The 19,976-nt window shown below is 43.4% G+C and overlaps 1 protein-coding gene across 2 annotated transcripts; it reads right to left on the bottom strand.

Annotated features, from left to right (window-relative positions):
- Positions 1–6,401: 6,401 nt before the first annotated feature.
- On the bottom strand, positions 6,402–13,888 carry LOC110495734 (protein ALP1-like). Of its 2 annotated transcripts, none has more exons than XM_021571131.2 (5): positions 13,595–13,888; positions 8,538–9,086; positions 7,701–7,861; positions 7,403–7,538; positions 6,402–7,176 (listed from the first exon to the last, which is right to left on the bottom strand). In XM_021571131.2, exons 1-5 carry the CDS (start codon positions 13,757–13,759, stop codon positions 6,844–6,846), a joined length of 1,344 nt encoding a protein of 447 aa, XP_021426806.2. In that variant the 5' UTR covers positions 13,760–13,888; the 3' UTR covers positions 6,402–6,843. The 2 variants fall into 2 exon arrangements, with proteins under 2 accessions (XP_021426806.2, XP_036808048.1); XM_036952153.1 differs by having other exon boundaries at positions 13,655–13,888.
- Positions 13,889–19,976: the final 6,088 nt, after the last annotated feature.

The raw sequence follows: 19,976 nt of genomic DNA, 5'->3' as shown, positions 1-19,976 counted from the left end.
GAATATCACTAATAACATTGGAATATAACATTTAATAACAACAACTCATAACTAATTAATTCAGTGTAACATTGATGTGGCAACGCTTATGCTCTGCTATTGCACAATTCTAATTTGTACATTGGTCACAAATAAAGCTATCCCCAGTAAAAGTGGAGCACAACTCATAAGCCCACCTGTGACTAAAAAAACAGGGGGAGAGATGCCAATTGAAATGCACTCTTAAAAATGTAGTTAGCTATGAAGCTATATCAAATCAAATCATATTTCTCACAGGAGCCAAATTGACCTTACTGTGCAATGCTTACTTAAAAAGCCCTTAACTAACAATGCAGTTCAAGAAATAGAGTTAAGAAAATATTTACTAAATAAACTAAAGTAAAAAATGTAAGAAAAAGTAACACAATAAAATAACAATAACAAGGCTATATACAGGCGGGTACCAGAACCGGGTCAATGTGCAGGGGTACAGGTTATTCAAGGTAATTTGTACATGTAGGCCACAGTGATGCACTGGGCTGTATGCACTACCCTCTGTAGCGCCTTACGGTCAGATTCCGAGCAGTTACTATACCAGAGGGTGATGCAACCGGTCAGGATGCTCTCGATGGTGCAGCTGTATAACTTTTTGAGGATCTAGGGACACATGCCAAATCTTATCAGGTCCCCGAGGGGGGAAAGGCCTTCTTCACGACTTTCTTGATGTGTTTGAACCATGATAGTTTGTTGGTGATGTTGACGCCAAGGAACTTGAAACTCTCGACCCGCTCCACTACAGCCCTGTCGATGTGAATGGATGCTTTTGGCCCTCCTTTTCCTGTAGTCCACGATAATCTCCTTTCTCTTGCTCACGTTGAGAGAGGTTGTTGTCTTGGCACCACACTGCCAGGTCCCTGACCTCCTCCCTTATAGGCTATCTCATCGTTGTCGGTGATCAGGCCTACCACCGTTGTGTCGTCAGCAAACTTAATTATGGTATTGGAGTCGTGCTTGGCCACGCAGTCGTGGGTGATTGGGGAGTACAGGAGGGGACTAAGCACACACCCCTGAGTGGCCCCCGTGTTGATAATCAGCGTGGTGGATGTGTTGTTGCCTACCCTTATTACCTGGGGGCGGCCTGTCAGGAAGCCCAGGATCCAGTTGCAGAGGGAGGTGTTTAGACCCAGGGTCCTTAGCTTAGTGATGAGCTTTGTGGGCACTATGGTGTTGAACGCTGAGCTTTAGTCAATGAACATCATTCTCACATAGGTGTTCCTTTTGTCCAGGTGGGAAAGGGCCGTGTAGAGTGTGATTGAGACTGCATCATCTGTAGATCTGTTAGGGCGGTGTGCAAATTGGAGTGGGTATAGGGTTTCCAGGATGATGGTGTTGATGTGATCCATGTCCAGCCTTTCAAAGCACTTCATGGCTACCGTCGTGAGTGCTACGGGGCGATAGTCATTTAGGCAGATTACATTAGTGTTGTATTGTTGTATTCGGCGCATGTGACAAATAAAATTTGATTTGATTTAGAGACGGGGTACCCACTTGCAGATGAATTCTCACAAGGAACCCCGATCGCCGCCCCCTGTACCTCTGTCTTTTCCTCACGCAAATTATTTGGGGCTGGTCTCGGAGAAACAGTATATCCTTTGCGTCGGACTCATTAAAGAAAAAATATTTGTCCAGTTCGAGGTGAGTAATCGCTGTTCTGATATCCAGAAGCTCTTTTCGATCATAAGAGACAGTAGCAGCAACATGTACAAAATAAGTGATAAACAATGCAAAATTGGTAGTAAGGTTGCTCGCTAGCACTCCTAGCAGCTAATGCTAACTAACTAGCTGGCTAGCATTTACTGATAGTGAAGTTGCTAGTTAGCAAGTTAGGATAAACTAGCACTAGCTGTTCTAGTCATTGTCTAAATGACAGGTAGAAACCCATCCATAACCATAAAGGGGTAACTAGCCCCCAGGGGTCAGTTACCCACACTCATCCAACATATTACTACTTTACAAAAAAAATATTTACATTTTCTCTCTAAACAAGTGGATTATTTATCTTAAACCGTTCCTATTTGTATATTAAAAACATTATAGTTCTAACTTCATTAGAATATATCTACAACTTTTTCAAAATTAAAACAATTATAGAGAAACTTACCTCAAAATCGTTTAGTTGAAATATCTCCCAAAGTTGTGATGACACAGAGGGACTTGCCTAGTTAAATAAAGGTTAAATAAAATAAATAAAAACAATGTGCTGAGCAAGAGCAGTGGCAGCCAGGAAAAGTGTTGGGAAAATAATTTGGTGACATCTTGTGGTCTTAATGTGAATTACAGGGGGTGGGGGAAGTTACCCTCAGGGGGCAAGATACCACCCAGTACCCTATTTTTAATAGGTTAGAACACTGATGACAATTTCTTTGGAGACCATTACAGCATATAAAAAACAACAACATAATAAATAAATAAACAGAACCACCACGACAATAAAGCAAATGTAGAGAGCAAAACTTTTGAAGAAGTGTAATGACATCTTGTGGCCATATTGCATAATTACAGTCTCAAACGGGGCAGGCCCTCGAGAGCTTTCAGGTCCCTGAAAAAGCTGAGATAAATAACAAATTGAAAATAACAGCAGGAGCTTTAAAATATCAACCACACATTTGAGTCAAGGGAACACACACACATTTGAATCAAGGCCAAGGGAAATATGCAGTGTTTATAAAGCCATCCATGATGGGTATGGGACCTGGATATGATGGGATACAATGATGGGTATGGGACCTGGGTATGATGGGATACACATCACTAGAAAGGGGAGTTTGAGTTTCACTTTCCAAGCGTAGACCACATTCCCTTTCCATTCTGAGGCGACTGTTGAGGGGTGTCCACTAGATAGCACAGCCACAAAGTATAAATCTGTAGTCTGTAGTTAGGTTATATCATAAAAATTCCTGAAAACTAAAATTATATTTTTGGTAATAATTTAAGGTTAGGCACACGTTTAGCAGTGGGATTAAGGTTAGGTTTAAAATCACATTTTATTCAGAAGATACATTTTAGAAGTAGGCGGGGTGGTAACTAGTGACGACCCTGTTGAGGGTTGAGAGGGAGGCTACAGCTAAAGAGAGGACAAAGTCAAACAACAAAGAATCAATAGGCTCAGTCAGTAGTCTGCTCACTTCACTACAAGCCTGCTGCAGACATAAACAAGGTAAGACATTCAGGGTACCGGTATTATAGTTTCTATATAGTTTATATGTCTTTATATATTTGTTTATATTGTAGCAACCCTCTAGGACTATCATGCAGGGCCTCGTGGGCAAAGGAGTTGCACCTAGTTCGGCTCTGATAGGCCACTAGGTTTGGGGGTTGAGGGGGTTAGAGAAATGGGAGATAAGAGAACGTAACTCAACCGCATACCCATAGTACACTATCGCAGAAATCTCTCATCGAGTTGGTTTCTTTCCACCATTGGTGGCCAAACCTAAAGGTCCTGATGAGCCGCTGATTGTTAGAGAAGGGTTGGAGTAAAAGCCTGCCACCCAGTAAATCTAAAGAAGGAGTGTTTGCCAAAGTTTTGTGACTTAAGACATAAATATGCCTGGTTAGTTCAACCGTTTCAGCCTACACTTCACTTTTGACCCTGGAAAGAGGAATTTTTATCTGCTCAATCTAATCAGAGATCTAATGAACAGCAGGAGCTTTAAAAGTGCAGCAGCGTGATGGCCGTAGTGAGGGAAGGGCCAACCAAAGTCTACGTTGACAGGGGAGACTACGGCTTTCATCACTATTACAACTATGAACGTATGTTACCTTATCCAGACGGGGATGAATACGACACACTGGGAGATCTCAACCACGACAACGCACTTCTTGCTTATGTCACTAAACGCTGCTACAACTCCCTGGATTCTAGGGACAACAAGAGACCGAGTTGTATTCAGAGTCAGACAGGAAGGCTATATGGGATTCAGAGTGGACAAGCTCTACATAACACAGAACCATCCATACAGCCACGCACAAGGAATTGCATACAACCCACGGAACACCCATGAGGTCACACACAACCTCCTACGGGAGATCCAAAGATTCCGGGAACTCCCTGGAATGACGCCAGGTGAAATCCAAAGCTGCTACAAAAGAGATGTGAGTCAGCTGGGGTGCCTCAGCAGGGATAGCACTGCTGCTGATTTTTGTATTCGGTGGAGAGGATTTCATTTGTCTGTACGGTGGACTGCAGGGTGCTGAGGTAATGAGCAACAACTGTCAGGCTGAAGCTGGAAACAAAGAGCACACAGAGAGGGAGAGCCCAGATCAGATGGACGGACATCTCCAGAAGGCTCCTGGACCAGTGGTGCTTTATAAGAACAAGAGAGGCTGGACAACACCGTCGTCAGGGACGGGGCCCCTGAGAGCTACGACACCTCAGTGCTCCCGAATCCCGGCCTGCGGGCCAGGCTGCACCAGGAGAACTCTCATTGGTTCTAGTGGGGTCCTGAGTTTCACGACGCCAGTGGGGAGGATCCCCCTTATTTATCGCTCTGTGAAGCCAGTCTGCAGCTGGGTTAAAGATGGAAGGTAGCCTAGCAGTTAAGAGTTGTACCAGTAACAGAAAGGTTGCTGGTTAGAATCCCTGAACCGACTAGGTGAAAAATATGTTGATCTGCCCTTGAGCAAGGCACTTAACCCTAATTGCTATTGTATGTCGCTCTGGATAAGAGCGTCTGATAATTACTAAAATGTTGTAAAAAGGTCTAGTCTAGGGGTATAACGGGTGTTCGGCACAGAAGGGAAATCATGTTCATTACAACATACATTTAACTGCAGTAGACCACAATCAATTCAAATCATCAGCACATACAGAACGTATTCAAGCCCCTTGACTTTTTCCACATTTTGCTACGTTACAGCCTTATTAAAAATTGAATTTAATTATGTTTTCCTTTCATCAATCTACACACAATACGGGTTCAATTCCGTGCTCTGGCTGTGCCACTCAAGGATATACAGAGACTGTGTGCCTAGGGTTGCTGTTCTGTTGGAAGGTGAACCTTTGCCCCAGTCTGATGCCCTGAGTGCTCTGGAGCAGGTTTTCATCAAGGATCTCTCTGTACTTTGCTCCGTTCATCTTTCCCTCAATCCTGACTAGTCTCCCAGTCCCTGCCGCTGAAAAACATCCCCACAGCATGATGCTGCCACCACCATGCTTCACCTTAGGGATGGGGCCAGGTTTCTTCCAGATTTGATGCTTGGCTTTCAGGCCAAAGTTGCATCTTGGTTTCATCAGATCAGAGAATCTTGTTTCTCATGGTCTGAGTCCTTTAGGTGCCTTTTGGCAAACTCCAAGTGGGCTGTCATGTGCCTTTTAATGAGGTGTTGCTTCCGTATGGCCACTCTACCATAAAGGCCTGATTGTTGGAGTGCTCCAGAGATGGTTGTCCTTCTGGAAGGTTCTCCTATCTCCACAGAGGAACTCTGGAGCTTTGTCAGAGTGACCATCGGGTTCTCGGTCACCTCCCTGACCAAGGCCCTTCTCCCCCGATTGCTCAGTTTGGCCGGGTGGTCAGCTCTGGGAAGAGTCTTGGTGGTTCCAAACTTCTTCAATTTAAGAATGATGGAGGCCACTGTGTTCTTGGGGACTTTCAAGTCTGCAGACATTTTTTGGTACTCTTCCCTAGATCTGTGCCGCGACACAATCCTGTCTCGGAGCTCTACGGACAATTCCTTCGACCTCATGGCCTGGTTTTTGCTCTGACATGCACAGTCAACTGTGTGCTTTTCCAAATCATGTCTTATCAATTGAATTTACCACAGGTGGACTCCAATCAAGTTGTAGAAACATCTCAAGGATGATCAATGGAAACAGGATGCACCGGAGCTCAATTTCAAGTCTCATAGCAAAGGGTCTGAATACTTATGTAAGGTATTTCTGTTTTTTATTCATAATAAATGTACAAACATTCAGAAAAAAACATTTTCGCTTTGTCATTATGGGGTATTGTGTGTAGATTGATGAGAATAATTATTATATATTTATTTTTAAATAAGGCTGCAATGTAACAAAATGTGTCAAAAGTAGAGAGATCTGAATACTTTCCGAATGCATTTTAGGCCTGCTCACCTTCAGCTTATATTCAATGACAGTCATTCTATTTGAAAGTTATTTTTCAGAAAGACAAGAATGTCCACATTCTCTGCTAAGAGGGCAGCTCCGTTAGCTGGAAGTGTTTCCCCTAGGATTTCTTCCAGTAGAGGAAGAGTAGGAGATTGGAGACAATATATCTTATTTACAGCTACAAAAAGTGCAGTGTATGTACTAGGTAGCTAGAACAATGTTCTATTTTTTTCTTTTTTAAATCAGGGCATAGAACAATGTCAGTGTAACCGTAGATACAAATGTAGTGACAGACAGAACAGAAAATGTAACTTGTATTGTGCATCAATAAAAATAATGACTATATACACCTTATGCACATGAACACTGAGCTACACAACTATTTAGACACACTAACAACCTACGAGAGAACAAAACCCCCCAAAAAACAGTAACAGAACAGAGAGGAAAGAGAGAAAAAGAGAGAAAAAAATAAAAAAATAAAAAAAGCGAGAGAAAGTATCTCAGAATAGGAGTGCAGATCTAGGATCAGGTCCCCCCTGTCCATAATCTTGTTCACTATGATCTAAAAAGGCCAAGCTGATCTTAGATCAACACTACCTACTATTCTGAGATGCTTTATGAATACAGGCTGATAGAGATTGTAGGGACAGTAACTGGAATGCTGGCCAGGGCTATGTATACAGTCGTGAGAATCTTGTGGAGAATTCTATACTTTCCCCATCACAACACTGTCCATTCCATTAGTCCTGTTGTTGTAGTTGTGATTGCTGGAAGTAGTGACAGAACAATTTTCTGACCTCCTCACCCTGGAGGTGGTCTGAAGTTCCAGAGGGAGAGGGGGCGTGTCCCGCAGTGTGACCAGGCTGGGGGTTCTCACCCTTGGTCACCTCGCCATGCCATTCCCCGCGGAACAAATCTCCATGGGCCTCACACACGTTATGCAGGATGCAGCAGGCCAGGATCATGGTGGGCACCACGTCCAGGCTGCAGTCGTTCCTCTTGCTCAGGCATTGCCAGCGCGCCCGCAGGCGAAGAAGCGCCGTTGCCGCCCCACGCCACGCCCGCACAAATCGCTACAGCAGGAGACAAAGTAACCAGGTTAAACGTTGATCAACTATTTTTTTATTTACTGCAGCAAAACTCTGGGTCTACTACAGTCTAATGTGTCAATTTAGCTCACAACTGTGTAAAACGTCTGAAATGTTCACTGAAATTGTGGATTTTTATTTTTTAACACGTTACTACTTTGAGTTTAATCCATGAGTGATTCTGTTTTGCGCTGTTGAAAATAAAACCTGCCTGGTTGAAGGCCCTCTGGGCCTCCGCGTGCCCCCCTTCCTCCTCCTCCACATCATCCTCCTCCTTCTTCTTCTTGGAATAGGCCTTCATCAGCCAGGGCTGGAGGGGGTACCCTGGCTCCCCCAACAACACATATCTGGACAAGACAATGTGCTCTCAGTCTATTAGGCTGGTAGGACACAGGTCACCAGAGGCATAACAATAGTAATTGTATCACTGGACTACTATTACTGCTCATACTTATACAAGTAATAATGATAGCACTATCTAAAAGGGTAAATAATAACATCAATGATACCTCAGGGGTTTTCCCATGAAGCTCGGGGGTGGATCAGGTGACAGCATGCCCTCAGAGGCCGACGCCCAAAGTGCTGAGTTCTGCAAGATGGCTGTCGGCTCAGTGCTGCCAGGGAAACCAGCACAGACGTCCCAGAACTGACCCAGCCCGTTCACAGCCACCTAACAGACAGATAGGAGTGTTACTACCTCACAGACAGACAGATGAATGTTACTACCTCACAGACAGGCAGATGAATGTTACTACCTCACAGACAGACAGACGACTGTTACTACCTCACAGACAGGCAGATGAATGTTATTACCTCACAGACAGGCAGATGAATGTTACTACCTCACAGACAGGCAGATGAATGTTACTATCTCACAGACAGACTGACGACTGTTACTACCTCACAGACAGGCAGATGAATGTTACTATCTCACAGACAGACAGGCAGTCAGACACAAACATATACTGTAACACTTCAATTAAATGCAGAGTCTCAAATAGCCACCTGACCCTTTCAATAGCCGGGCATCGGCACAAATTTCAGCAAATGTGTGCCTAAATTAATTGTTATAGGCACACACTCTCCATGGTGCTGAACCGCAAAATCGGGGGTTTATGATAGGCAGCCTAGTCTTTGCAAGTCTGATCTGCGAAGGATCTTATTCTAATGTTTATATTGGTCATACTGGTCACAATAAATGGCGTGATCGTATTTTCAACATTTTTTTTAGCAAAAATAGACGCTTGGCTCATTTAGAAGCTTGTCTCTAATAAGAGCTGGCTGTGTTCAGCGATTGAAGCAAATAAAAGCCTGGGCTATTTATTGCAGCAGAGGTCCTGTCCTACCTGGGAGACCACAGAGAGCCACCCATCTGGGTTGGCGTAGTTGGCCACGTTAGCGGACGGCGTGAGGATGGCAGTGTGGAGGGTTGCCACGGCGCCCACGCAGTGGGGGAAGCCCCAGCGAGATAGGAAGTGACGTGCAGAGTCTTCTACTTCCTGTACGCTGGGCGAGCATAGGTAGACGGGCCGGAGTAGTGTGACGATGGCGTGACAAACGTCCCTCACACACTTACACACCGTGGAGCTGCCCACGCCAAACAGCCCACTGATGGTGCGGTACTCAATGTTGGACGCCAGCCGCCACAGGGCAACCGCCACACGCTTCTCCAGCGGAAGCGCCCGGCGGAAGTGGGTGTCCTGGCGAGCCAGGCGGGGTTTCAGCTTGCCACAAAGGAAGAAGAAAGTCTCCCGGCTCATGCGGAACTTCTCCAGCCAATCAGAGGGCTGGAACTCAGTCATCACTACCCGCTCCCACCAATCAGTGCACTCCGTGCTGGTCCAGGGTCGGGTACGGATGTCACAGCTGCAGCGTACGTCTCGAGCTGTCAGCATCTGGAGAGAGAAAGAGAGGGGGGGGGTCTTTGTTTTACCAGTGATACAAATCAGTATTATAAACCGGGTGGTTTATTAAGCCCTGAATGCTTATTGGCAGGTGGGGCCCGTTTTGAGCCCCAACTGTTTAGCAAAATAAATTATATATATACACACACACATATATAGATCCAGTTGCAGAGGGAGGTGTTTAGTCCCAGAGTCCTTAGCTTAGTTATGAGCTTCGTGGGCACTATGGTATTGAACGCTGAGCTGTAGTCGATCAACAGCATTCTCACATACAGTGCTGTGAAAAAGTATTTGCCCCCTTCCTGATTTCTTATATTTTTGCACATTTGTCACACTTAAATGTTTCAGATTATCAAACTAATTTTAATATTACACCAAGATAACACAAATAAACACAAAATGAAGTCTTTAAGTGATACTTTAATGTATTAAGGGAAAAAGCTATCCGAACCTTCATGGCCCTATGTGAAAAAGTAATTGCCCCCCCCCTTGTTAAATCATGAATTTACTGTGGTTAATCAGATTTTTTTGGAAAGCTGAGTTCAATTTCACTAGCCACACCCAGGCCTGATTACAGCCAGACCTGTTGAATCAAGAAATCACTTAAATAGAACCTGTCTGACAAGGTGAAGTAGCCAAAAGATCTAAAAAAACAAGACATCTTGCCACGATCCAAAGAAATTCAGGAACAGATGAGAAACAAAGTAATTGACATCTATCAGTCTGGAAAGGGTTACAAAGCCATTTCTAAAGCTTTGGGACTCCAGCTAACCACCGTGAGAGCCATTATCCACAAATGGAGGACGGATGGTGCCGGCTCAGCGCTGCTGGTCACCAGTACGCCTCCTTGGACCAGGATATCCTGCGCCGGCTCTGCGCACTGTGTCTCCGGTGCGTCTGCACAGCCCAGTGCGTCCTGTGCCAGCGCCCCGCATTTGCAGGGCGAAAATAAACATCCAGCCAGGACGGGTTATGCCAGCTCTACGCTCCAGACCTCCAGTGCGTCTCCACAGTCCAGTATGTCCTGTGCCTCCTCCCCGCACTCGCCCTGAGGTGCGTGTCATCAGCCCGGTAACACCAGTACCGGTCCCACGCATCAGGCCTCCAGTGCGCCTCCACAGTCCAGAGCTTCCGGCGACAGTTCCCAGTCCAGAGCTTCCTGCGACAGCTTCCAGTCCGGAGTTTCTGGCGACAGTTTCAAGTCCGGAACCTCCAACGACGGTCCACAGTCCGGAACCTCCAACGACGGTCCCCAGTCCGGGGCCTAAGGCGATGATCCACGGTCCAGTTCCACAAAGGCGGAGGGATCAGCGTAAAGAGGGGGGGCTGCGTCCAGAACCGGAGCCGCCACCGAGGGCAGATGCCCACCCGGACCCTCCCTTATAGGTTCAGGTTTGCGGGCGGGAGTCCACACCTTTGGGGGGGGGGGGGGGGGGGGTACTGTAATGCCCTGACCTGAGATATGTTTTCTCTCTTTTGGTTAGGTCAGGGTGTGACTAGGGTGGGTACGCTAGTTTTTGTATTGTCTGGGGTTTATTGTATGTCTAGAGTTTTTGTAAATGTGAATTGAATGTAGGAGAATATAACACAATAGATCTGGTTCAGATAATACAATGAAAAAAAACATACGTTTATTTTTATTGTTGTATTATCATCTTTAAAATGAACAAGATAAAATAAACATTCAGATAGGATGATGGGGACACTTTCAGTGAAAAATATAAGAGGGCAACAGCACTTGTGCAAAGTTTCAGAATAACTTCCAAAATGAGTGTGCTTACATGACATTTATCATGAAGTCACCCAGGTGTCCCACACAAGTAGCCCAAATGTACCCAAGTGGCCAAATTGGTGAAGGTATACAAATAACTATATACAAAATGCCAAAATGGTATTCTAACACACACCCCCAAAAATTGAGAAAAAAATATATACATTTACAAAATAACATGGGTAACTATTTACACACTTTCAATATTTGGAAGACCCTCAGTCCTCTATCAAATCAAATGTATTTATATAGCCCTTCGTACATCAGCTAATATCTCAAAGTGTTGTACAGAAACCCAGCCTAAAACCCCAAACAGTAAGCAATGCAGGTGTAGAAGCACGGTGGCTAGGAAAGACTCCCTATAAAGGCCAAAACCTAGGAAGAAACCTAGAGAGGAACCAGGCTATGAAGGGTGGCCAGTCCTCTTCTGGCTGTGCCGGGTGGAGATTATAACAGAACATGGCCGAGATTTTCAAACGTTCATAGATGACACGCAGGGTCAAATAATAATAATCACAGTAGTTGTAGAGGATGCAACAGGACAGCACCTCAAGAGTAAATATGAACAGTTTAGGGTCCCATAGCCGCAGGCAGAACAGTTGAAACTGGAACAGCAGCAAGGCCAGGTGGACTGGGGACAGCAAGGAGTCATCATGCCAGGTAGTCCTGACGCATGGTCCTAGGGCTCAGGTCCTCAGAGAGAGAGAAAGAGAGAATTAGAGAGAGCATACTTAAATTCACACAGGACACCGGATAAGACAGAAGAAGTACTCCAGATATAACAGACTGACCCTAGCCCCCCGACACAAACTACTGCAGCATAAATACTGGAGGCTGAGACAGGAGGGGCAGGAGACACTGTGGCCCCATCCGATGAGACTCCCGGACAGAACAGGAAGGATATAACATCACCCACTTTGCCAAAGCTCTACACTATATTGTGCTGCCGAGTTATAATAAACAGATTATATATATATATATATATATATATATATATATATATATATATATATATATATATATATATATATATATATATATATATATATATATATATATATAGAGAGAGAGTACAGGGAACATAAGGTTGAATATATTATTATAGACCTGCTACATCTACTGTCTCTTATATTATGACATTTCAGCTAGATCTACTGTCTCTTATATTATGACAAACCAGCTAGATCTACTGTCTTTATTATATTACAACAGACCAGATGTATATACTGTCTCCATTTCACTTTGGCCATTGTTGTGGGCCTGCCCTCCCCTCAACAGCCTCAAATAGGCTATTTCATTTCACAAATATATTTTATATTATTAATTTCAAACAACGGCATTAGCATGAGAAGAACTTACCAGTCCAAAACGGTGACGTTATTCCTCTTCTGCAGGCACTTTACAGATTATACACAGTGGCTACAACGCTGTCCTCTCAGTTCAAAAAATATTCCTCCACTTGGGAATCGCTAAAGTAATCGTCCTACAACAATCTCTGTCTCACTTTTCCGATCAATTTCTTCTAAAATTGTGTGTACATCTGTACAGCTAGACTTAGATTTAGCTTTCCCTGACTTAGTCGCTATACGGATTGATATATGAACAGCTGAATCTGCGCGTTTACCAAAAACAGCGCTGTGCGTAAAATGCGTAGCTCCTTCCGGAATAAAACTTCAACAGCGAATTACTCTTTACGCTGGAGTTTACGACATGGGTTGGTCTTCCAACACACAACCATTGCATATTGGCGCTTACCTCAGCTCATTGGCTATCTACCCAGCTAGATTTCAAGACGATCAGTGGTCATTGGGTTAAAATACAGTCAACCAACGAGACAGTGGTCATATAATTGGTGCACAATAAGCTCGTCACTTGTTATTTTCCAATCTTCCAACTTTCCAACTTGACAGAGCTTGAGAGGATCTGCAGAGAATGGGAAAAACAACCTAAATACAGGCGCCAAGCTTGTAGTGTCATACCCAAGAAGACTTGAGGCTGTAATCACTGCTTCAACAAAGTATTGAGTAAAGGGTACTTATGTAAATGTGATATTATTTTTTTTTATTAAATAGCAAAAAAAATCTAAACTTGTTTTTGCTTTGTCAATTTCGGTAATTGTGTGTAGATTGATGAGCTTTTTTTTATTTTTTATCAATTTTACATTAAGGCTGTAACCTAACAAAATGTGAAAAATGTCAAGGAGTCTGAATACTTTCCGAAGGCACTGTAAGCCCTAACAGTTTGTGGGCACCGTCTGTCACCGTTATAGTGCAATTAATGTATTGTGTTGAGTTGTGGGGTTTGCCCCTCCAAGATTTACATGCTAAAATTGCCACTGATTGGCCATATACCACACGCTCTCGTGATTTATTGCTTATGGGCGCTGTTAAATTACGTTTTGCTAGGTCATTGTTGACTGGTAAGTATCTGCATCTGGTGCAAAATGTTACATGTCTGAATCCAGCAATATAAAGTTACTTTTGAGACTTTCGTTTCAAGCCTATCCAAAACCTTCACCGTTAATGCCTAAACGTAACATTAAACACTTCTTAATTTGACGTTTACAACCACTTCGAAATTAGAATTTTGAGAAACACGGTTGAACGTCTTATGTGACACAGAGTTTATTGCTTTGTTTATGCGTGTACGTTTAGCTATTCGTGTATGGAACGCAGTCCAATGAACTTCAATATAAATGGCTTGGTTTAGCTTTGTCAGATTACAGTACCATGAGCATTCGCCTCTGTCTTTGGAAGAAGTATTGTCTGTGGCGGATACGTCTCTTCACCTCATTGAGTCTCTGTGTATCCGCGTTGTTTATGTCTCTTCGGCGCTTCATCAGCATATAGGTCATAAGAAACATTAACGGCTGAAGCTTGTCTTCATCAGCCATTTTAATATATTTCAACAGTTGAAGAGCTTCTCACAAATTGACAAAAGCAAACATGATTTCTAACCATTGAGGTACATAAGGTTCTAACGTGCAATGGGCGGTTCGGTCGTGAACTCGGTTGCAGGAAGATTAGAACAACACCAGGTTGAACTTCCGGTAGTATTTTCCCATGAATTTCACAATAAAAGTTGTACTGCTAATGCTAAATGTTATAGCGAACAGATTAGCGTATATTTTTTGTCCACAAAAAAAAGTACTTGAATAAATATGATTTACTTTAATTTAACAAGACGAACAGTTTAGGAATAGGATGTAGATCTCAGTATTTTAACCAACCAACCACACCAAAGAATAAAGATATGATCAAACATGTCCAATGTTATCCATCATAGTAATAATGTACAATAACGGAAACGGAGGCATTCATATGACATCCATTAAAAAACTACTTTAATAAAGCAAGATATGTACTTTGATGAATTCAGTCAAAAACAGATGTGACCTATTTAAATACTGTATTTTAAACAAATATCAGTTTTGGTGGGCTTTCTGTACATATAGACGACAGTGTCCCAAATGTCGCAGGTCTTGTTGCAGTCTTAAGAAATCACTAAATATTATGAGTAATACACAATGGTGTGGGCTAACTGAAGCCAGCAGTGTCCTGGAGGGTAGGTCGCTGCAAGTGGAAGGTAGAATGTTGTTAGAAATCTGGTTCTGATGTTTTTCCCTCAACAAAAATCTGGTTCTGACACTTTTCCCTCAACACAGGGGCACTATCAAGTTGTCACCTTCTTGCTTCATCTATGGTGTTGTGTTGTCACAAGTAAAAAGAGAAGACTTTACAAATTATTTCATTTTCAAATATATACAAACAAGGAGCCCACTGAGTTCAGACCTTGGCACCTTTACTCATGTATTCCTAACGTATTCATGTTGTGATGTGTGAAAACAGAAAATAATATACAGAAAATGATGACACAATGACAGTTTTCTATTTGTTGTGAAAGCATCTCATATGTCTTAAGTTTACTTTGAAAAAGAAGCAACTGCCACTCTGTCTACTATCAAATCAAATTGATTTATAAAGCCCGTCTTTCATCAGCTGATATCTCAAAGTGCTGTACAGAAACCCAGCCTAAAACCCCAAACAGCAAGCAATGCAGATGTAGAAGCACGGTGGCTAGGAAAAACTCCTTAGAAAGGCCAGAACCTAGGAAGAAACCTAGAGAGGAACCAGGCTATGAGGGGTGACCAGTCCTCTTCTGGCTGTGCCGGGTGGAGATTATAACAGAACATGGCCAAGATGTTCAAATGTTCATAAATGACTAACAGGGTCAAATAATAATAGCTCAGGAGTAAATGTCAGTTGGCTTTTCATAGCTGATCATTGAGTATCTCTACCGCTCCTGCTGTCTCTAGAGAGTTGAAAACAGCAGGTATGGGACAGGTAGCACGTCTGGTGAACAGGTCAGGGTTCCATAGCTGCAGGCAGAACAGTTGAAACTGGGGCAGCAGCACGGCCAGGTGGACTGGGGACAGCAAGGAGTCATTAGGCCAGGTAGTCCTGAGGCATGGTCCTAGGGCTCAGGTCCTCCGAGAGAGAGAAAGAAAGAAAGAAAGAGAGAGAATTAGAGAGAGCATACTTAAATTCACACAGGACACCGGATAAGACAGGAGAAATACTCCAGATATAACAGACTGACCCTAGCCCCCAGACACATAAACTACTGCAGCATAAATACTGGAAGCTGAGACAGGAGGGGTCGGGAGACCCATCCGACGATACCCCCGGACAGGGCCAAACTGGCAGGATATAACCCCACCCACTTTGCCAAAGCACAGCCCTCACACAACTAGAGGGATATCTTCAACCACCAACTTACCATCCTGAGACAAGGCTGAGTATAGCCCACTAAGATCTCCGCCACGGCACAACCCATGGTTGGTGCCAACTATAACATTTCTCCCCTGTGTGAACAGTCTGATGGTATTTTAAATGGCTATGGAAGGCAAAGCATTTATTGCATATTGGACACCTGTATGATTTCTTCCATGTGTGTATGGTCTTATTAATTCTAAGGCCCTGTGATTGAGTGAAGCATTTCCCACAGTCTATGCAGCAATATAAGGTTTCTCCAGTCTGTGAGATATCATGTGTGTCGTTAAGTTTAGTTTCTGGTTGACGCATTTGCCACAGTCTTTGCAGCAATGTAATTTCTCTCTTGTATGTATCTCTGTATGTTTCGCCAAGTTTTCCTTTCTTTCAAAACATTTGCCACAGACTTTACAGTAATTTGGTTTCCTTGAGTGCACACTTGAATGTCTGGTCAAGCATGCCTTCATTCTGTAGCATTTGCCACATTCTTTGCATGGATGCGGTCTTTCATCTATGTGACTGGTTTAATCTTATTTGAAATTGCTCACTATGAAATTTCAGAGTTTCCTAATTCCTACCAGCACGTGAATGTGGCATACGTCATTCAGTGACAAACACATCAAGAGCTGTAATTTGGTCGTTACTAGCGTCTATGGCCGCAGTCATAAACCCTGCCCATTTCTACAATTTAACTTTTGAAAATGTGATTTAAAACCTAACCCTAACCTAACTTTTACCTTTATTTTATCAGGGAGTCATACTGAGACCAAGGTCTCTTACAGATGAGCCCTGAATTACATAAAATGCAAGTAGAAAGAAAAACTTGCTCATAAAAAAAACACATTCATCAGTAATATGGTGCTCAGTTTTCTCAATTGACCTAGAAGCAACAGAACATACAATTTAACAACATTTTGAAGATTGTTCCACAAATAAGGTGCAAGAAAGATAAATCTGCTTTTAGTGAACTCAGTTGAGACCAAATTAATTTCCAGACTTAGCTGAGACTGGGTGACTAGCAACTAGTATGTCTAAAGTTTAGTAACGATGTTAGGTACAGTAGGCCTTTTTGTAAAAGGGCTTTTATAAATGAAAACATAGCAATGTAGCAACCTACATGCAGTGGTGAATACTAAAATTGTCGCCCGTAATAAAGCGCAGTGTGCTATGATACACTGCATCTAACTGATTTAATGAAGTGGCAGCTGCTTTCATATACACTGCTCAAAAAAATAAAGGGAACACTAAAATAACACATCCTAGATCTGAATGAATGAATTATTCTTATTAAATACTTCTCTTTACATAGTTGAATGTGCTGACAACAAAATCACACAAAAATAATCAATGGAAATCAAATTTATCAACCCATGGAGGTCTGGATTTGGAGTCACACTCAAAATTAAAGTGGAAAACCACACTACAGGCGGATCCAACTTTGATGTAATGTCCTTAAAACAAGTCAAAATGAGGCTCAGTAGTGTGTGTGGCCTCCACGTGCCTGTATGACCTCCCTACAACGCCTGGGCATGCTCCTCTTGAGGTGGCGGATGGTCTCCTGAGGGATCTCCTCCCAGACCTGGACTAAAGCATCCGCCAACTCCTGGACAGTCTGTGGTTGGTGGATGGAGCGAGACATGATGTCCCAGATGTGCTCAATTGGATTCAGGTCTGGGGAACGGGCGGGCCAGTCCATAGCATCAATGCCTTCCTCTTGCAGGAACTGTTGACACACTCCAGCCACATGAGGTCTAGCATTGTCTTGCATTAGGAGGAACCCAGGGCCAACCGCACCAGCATATGGTCTCACAAGGGGTCTGAGGATCTCATCTCGGTACCTAATGGCAGTCAGGCCACCTCTGGCGAGCACATGGAGGGCTGTGCGGCCCCCCAAAGAAATGCCACCCCACACCATAACTGACCCACCGCCAAACCGGTCATGCTGAAGGATGTTGCAGGCAGCAGAACGTTCTCCACAGCGTCTCCAGATTCTGTCACGTCTGTCACATGTGCTCAGTGTGAACCTGCTTTCATCTGTGAAGAGCACAGGGCGCCAGTGGCGAATTTGCCAATCTTGGTGTTCTCTGGCAAATGCCAAACGTCCTGCACGGTGTTGGGCTGTAAGCACAACCCCCACCTGTGGACGTTGGGCCCTCATACCACCCTCATGGAGTCTGTTTCTGACCGTTTGAGCAGACACATGCACATTTGTGGCCTGCTGGAGGTCATTTTGCAGGGCTCTGGCAGTGCTCCTCCTGCTCCTCCTTGCACAAAGGCGGAGGTAGCGGTCCTGCTGCTGGGTTGTTGCCCTCCTACGGCCTCCTCCACGTCTCCTGATGTACTGTCCTGTCTCCTGGTAGCTCCTCCATGCTCTGGACACTACGCTGACAGACACAGCAAACCTTCTTGCCACAGCTCGCATTGATGTGCCATCCTGAATGAGCTGCACTACCTGAACCACTTGTGTGGGTTGTAGACTCCGTCTCATGCTACCACTAGAGTGAAAGCACCGCCAGCATTCAAAAGTGACCAAAACATCAGCCAGGAAGCATAGAAACTGAGAAGTGGTCTGTGGTCACCACCTGCAGAACCACTCCTTTATTGGGGGTGTCTTGCTAATTGCCTATCATTTCCACCTGTTGTCTATTCCATTTGCACAACAGCATGTGACATTTATTGTCAATCAGTGTTGCTTCCTAAGTGGACAGTTTGATTTCACAGAAGTGTGATTGACTTGGAGTTACATTGTGTTGTTTAAGTGTTCCCTTTATTTTTTTGAGCAGTGTATTTTATTATGGCCATTGAATTGTTAACATTAAACGACTTACATAAAGATTAGGATGTTGTACGAACATGAAGTTCATTTGTAATCGGCATCGGTTTAACTGAAAATAAACGAATCAGTAAAATGACGGGGAAACAGCATTGTTTTTCTTATTAGTCAAGGTCTCCTTGATAACCATTATCCACATTTTACTATAAACTGACCACACTGATCAACACATTGTTAGGAGAGGGAGTCATGGGGTGTCTGTGTGTGGTATTGAGAAGTATTTATCTACCTAGACTAGTTCTGACTGCTTCAGATGAAGCGGATCTGTGTGTGTGTGTGTGTGTGTGTGTGTGTGTGTGTGTAATGTGGTGCATATGTTCCGTGGTCCTGTGTGTTTGTAGAGCCAGGGTGGTAGGAGTTATGAAAACAACATTACCCAGGATACACCTCTCTCGGGTCATAAGTCGAACCCTTGGGGGATTGTGGGAAGGCCTGACTGCGGTGGAGAGCGGATCTATGAGAGGAGAAGTGTGTGTGTGTGTGTGTGTTTGTGTATGATGAACCTGACTTAAGACGGGAAGATGTGTTTGTGAGTGATGTCATAGCAACCGTAACTTTAATATTGCAGATAGATTGTGGCTTCTATCAATGTAATTGTCTGTATCATTTCCAATCACCCATATATGTTTTTAGTAAATAAACTCAGCAAAAAAAGAAACGTCCCTTTTTCAGGAACCTGTCTTTCAAAGATAATTTGTAAAAATCCAAAGAACTTCACAGATATTCATTGTAAAGTGTTTGAACACTGTTTCCCATGCTTGTTCAATGAACCATAAACAATTGAGGGCCTAAAAGTCAAGGGATTAAAGACAAAAATAACAATGTATGCTATTGACTCAAGTTCTCTTGGGTCCTCAATCTTCAACCTTGAAGGGGCTCATTGAGGACCTGGATAATTTCTCCAGTTTCTCTGGTCTTGAACCCAACTACAGTTGAAATTGGAAGTTTACATACATCTTAGCCAAATACATTTAAACTCAGTTTTTCACAATTCCTGACATTTAATCCGAGTAACAATTCCCTGTTTTAGGTCAGTTAGGATCACCACTTTATTTTAAGAATGTTAAATGTCAGAATAATAGTAGAGAGAGTGATTTATTTCAGCTTTTATTTCTTTCATCACATTCCCAGTGGGTCAGAAGTTTACATACACTCAATTAGTACTTGGTAGCATTGCCTTTAAATGGTTTAACTTGGGCCAAATGTTTTGGGTAGACTTCCACAAGCTTCCCACAATAAATTGGGTACATTTTGGCCCATTCCTCCTGACAGAGCTGGTGTAACTGAGTCAGGTTTGTAGGCCCCCTTGGTCACACATGCTTTTTCAGTTCTGCCCACAAATTGTTCTATAGGATTGAGGTCAGGGCTTTGTGATGGCCACTCCAATACCTTGACTTTGTTGTCCTTAAGCCATTTTGCCACAACTTGGAAGTCCCATTTGCGACCAAGCTTTCACTTCCTGACTGATATCTTGAGATGTTGCTTCAATATATTCACATAATTTT

This window comes from Oncorhynchus mykiss, chromosome 18 (genome assembly GCF_013265735.2).
Source record: "Oncorhynchus mykiss isolate Arlee chromosome 18, USDA_OmykA_1.1, whole genome shotgun sequence".
NCBI classification, from domain to species: Eukaryota; Metazoa; Chordata; class Actinopteri; order Salmoniformes; family Salmonidae; genus Oncorhynchus; species Oncorhynchus mykiss.
The sequence above is the reverse complement of the archived record's forward strand: the minus strand, read 5'-3'. Positions and strand labels throughout refer to the sequence as shown.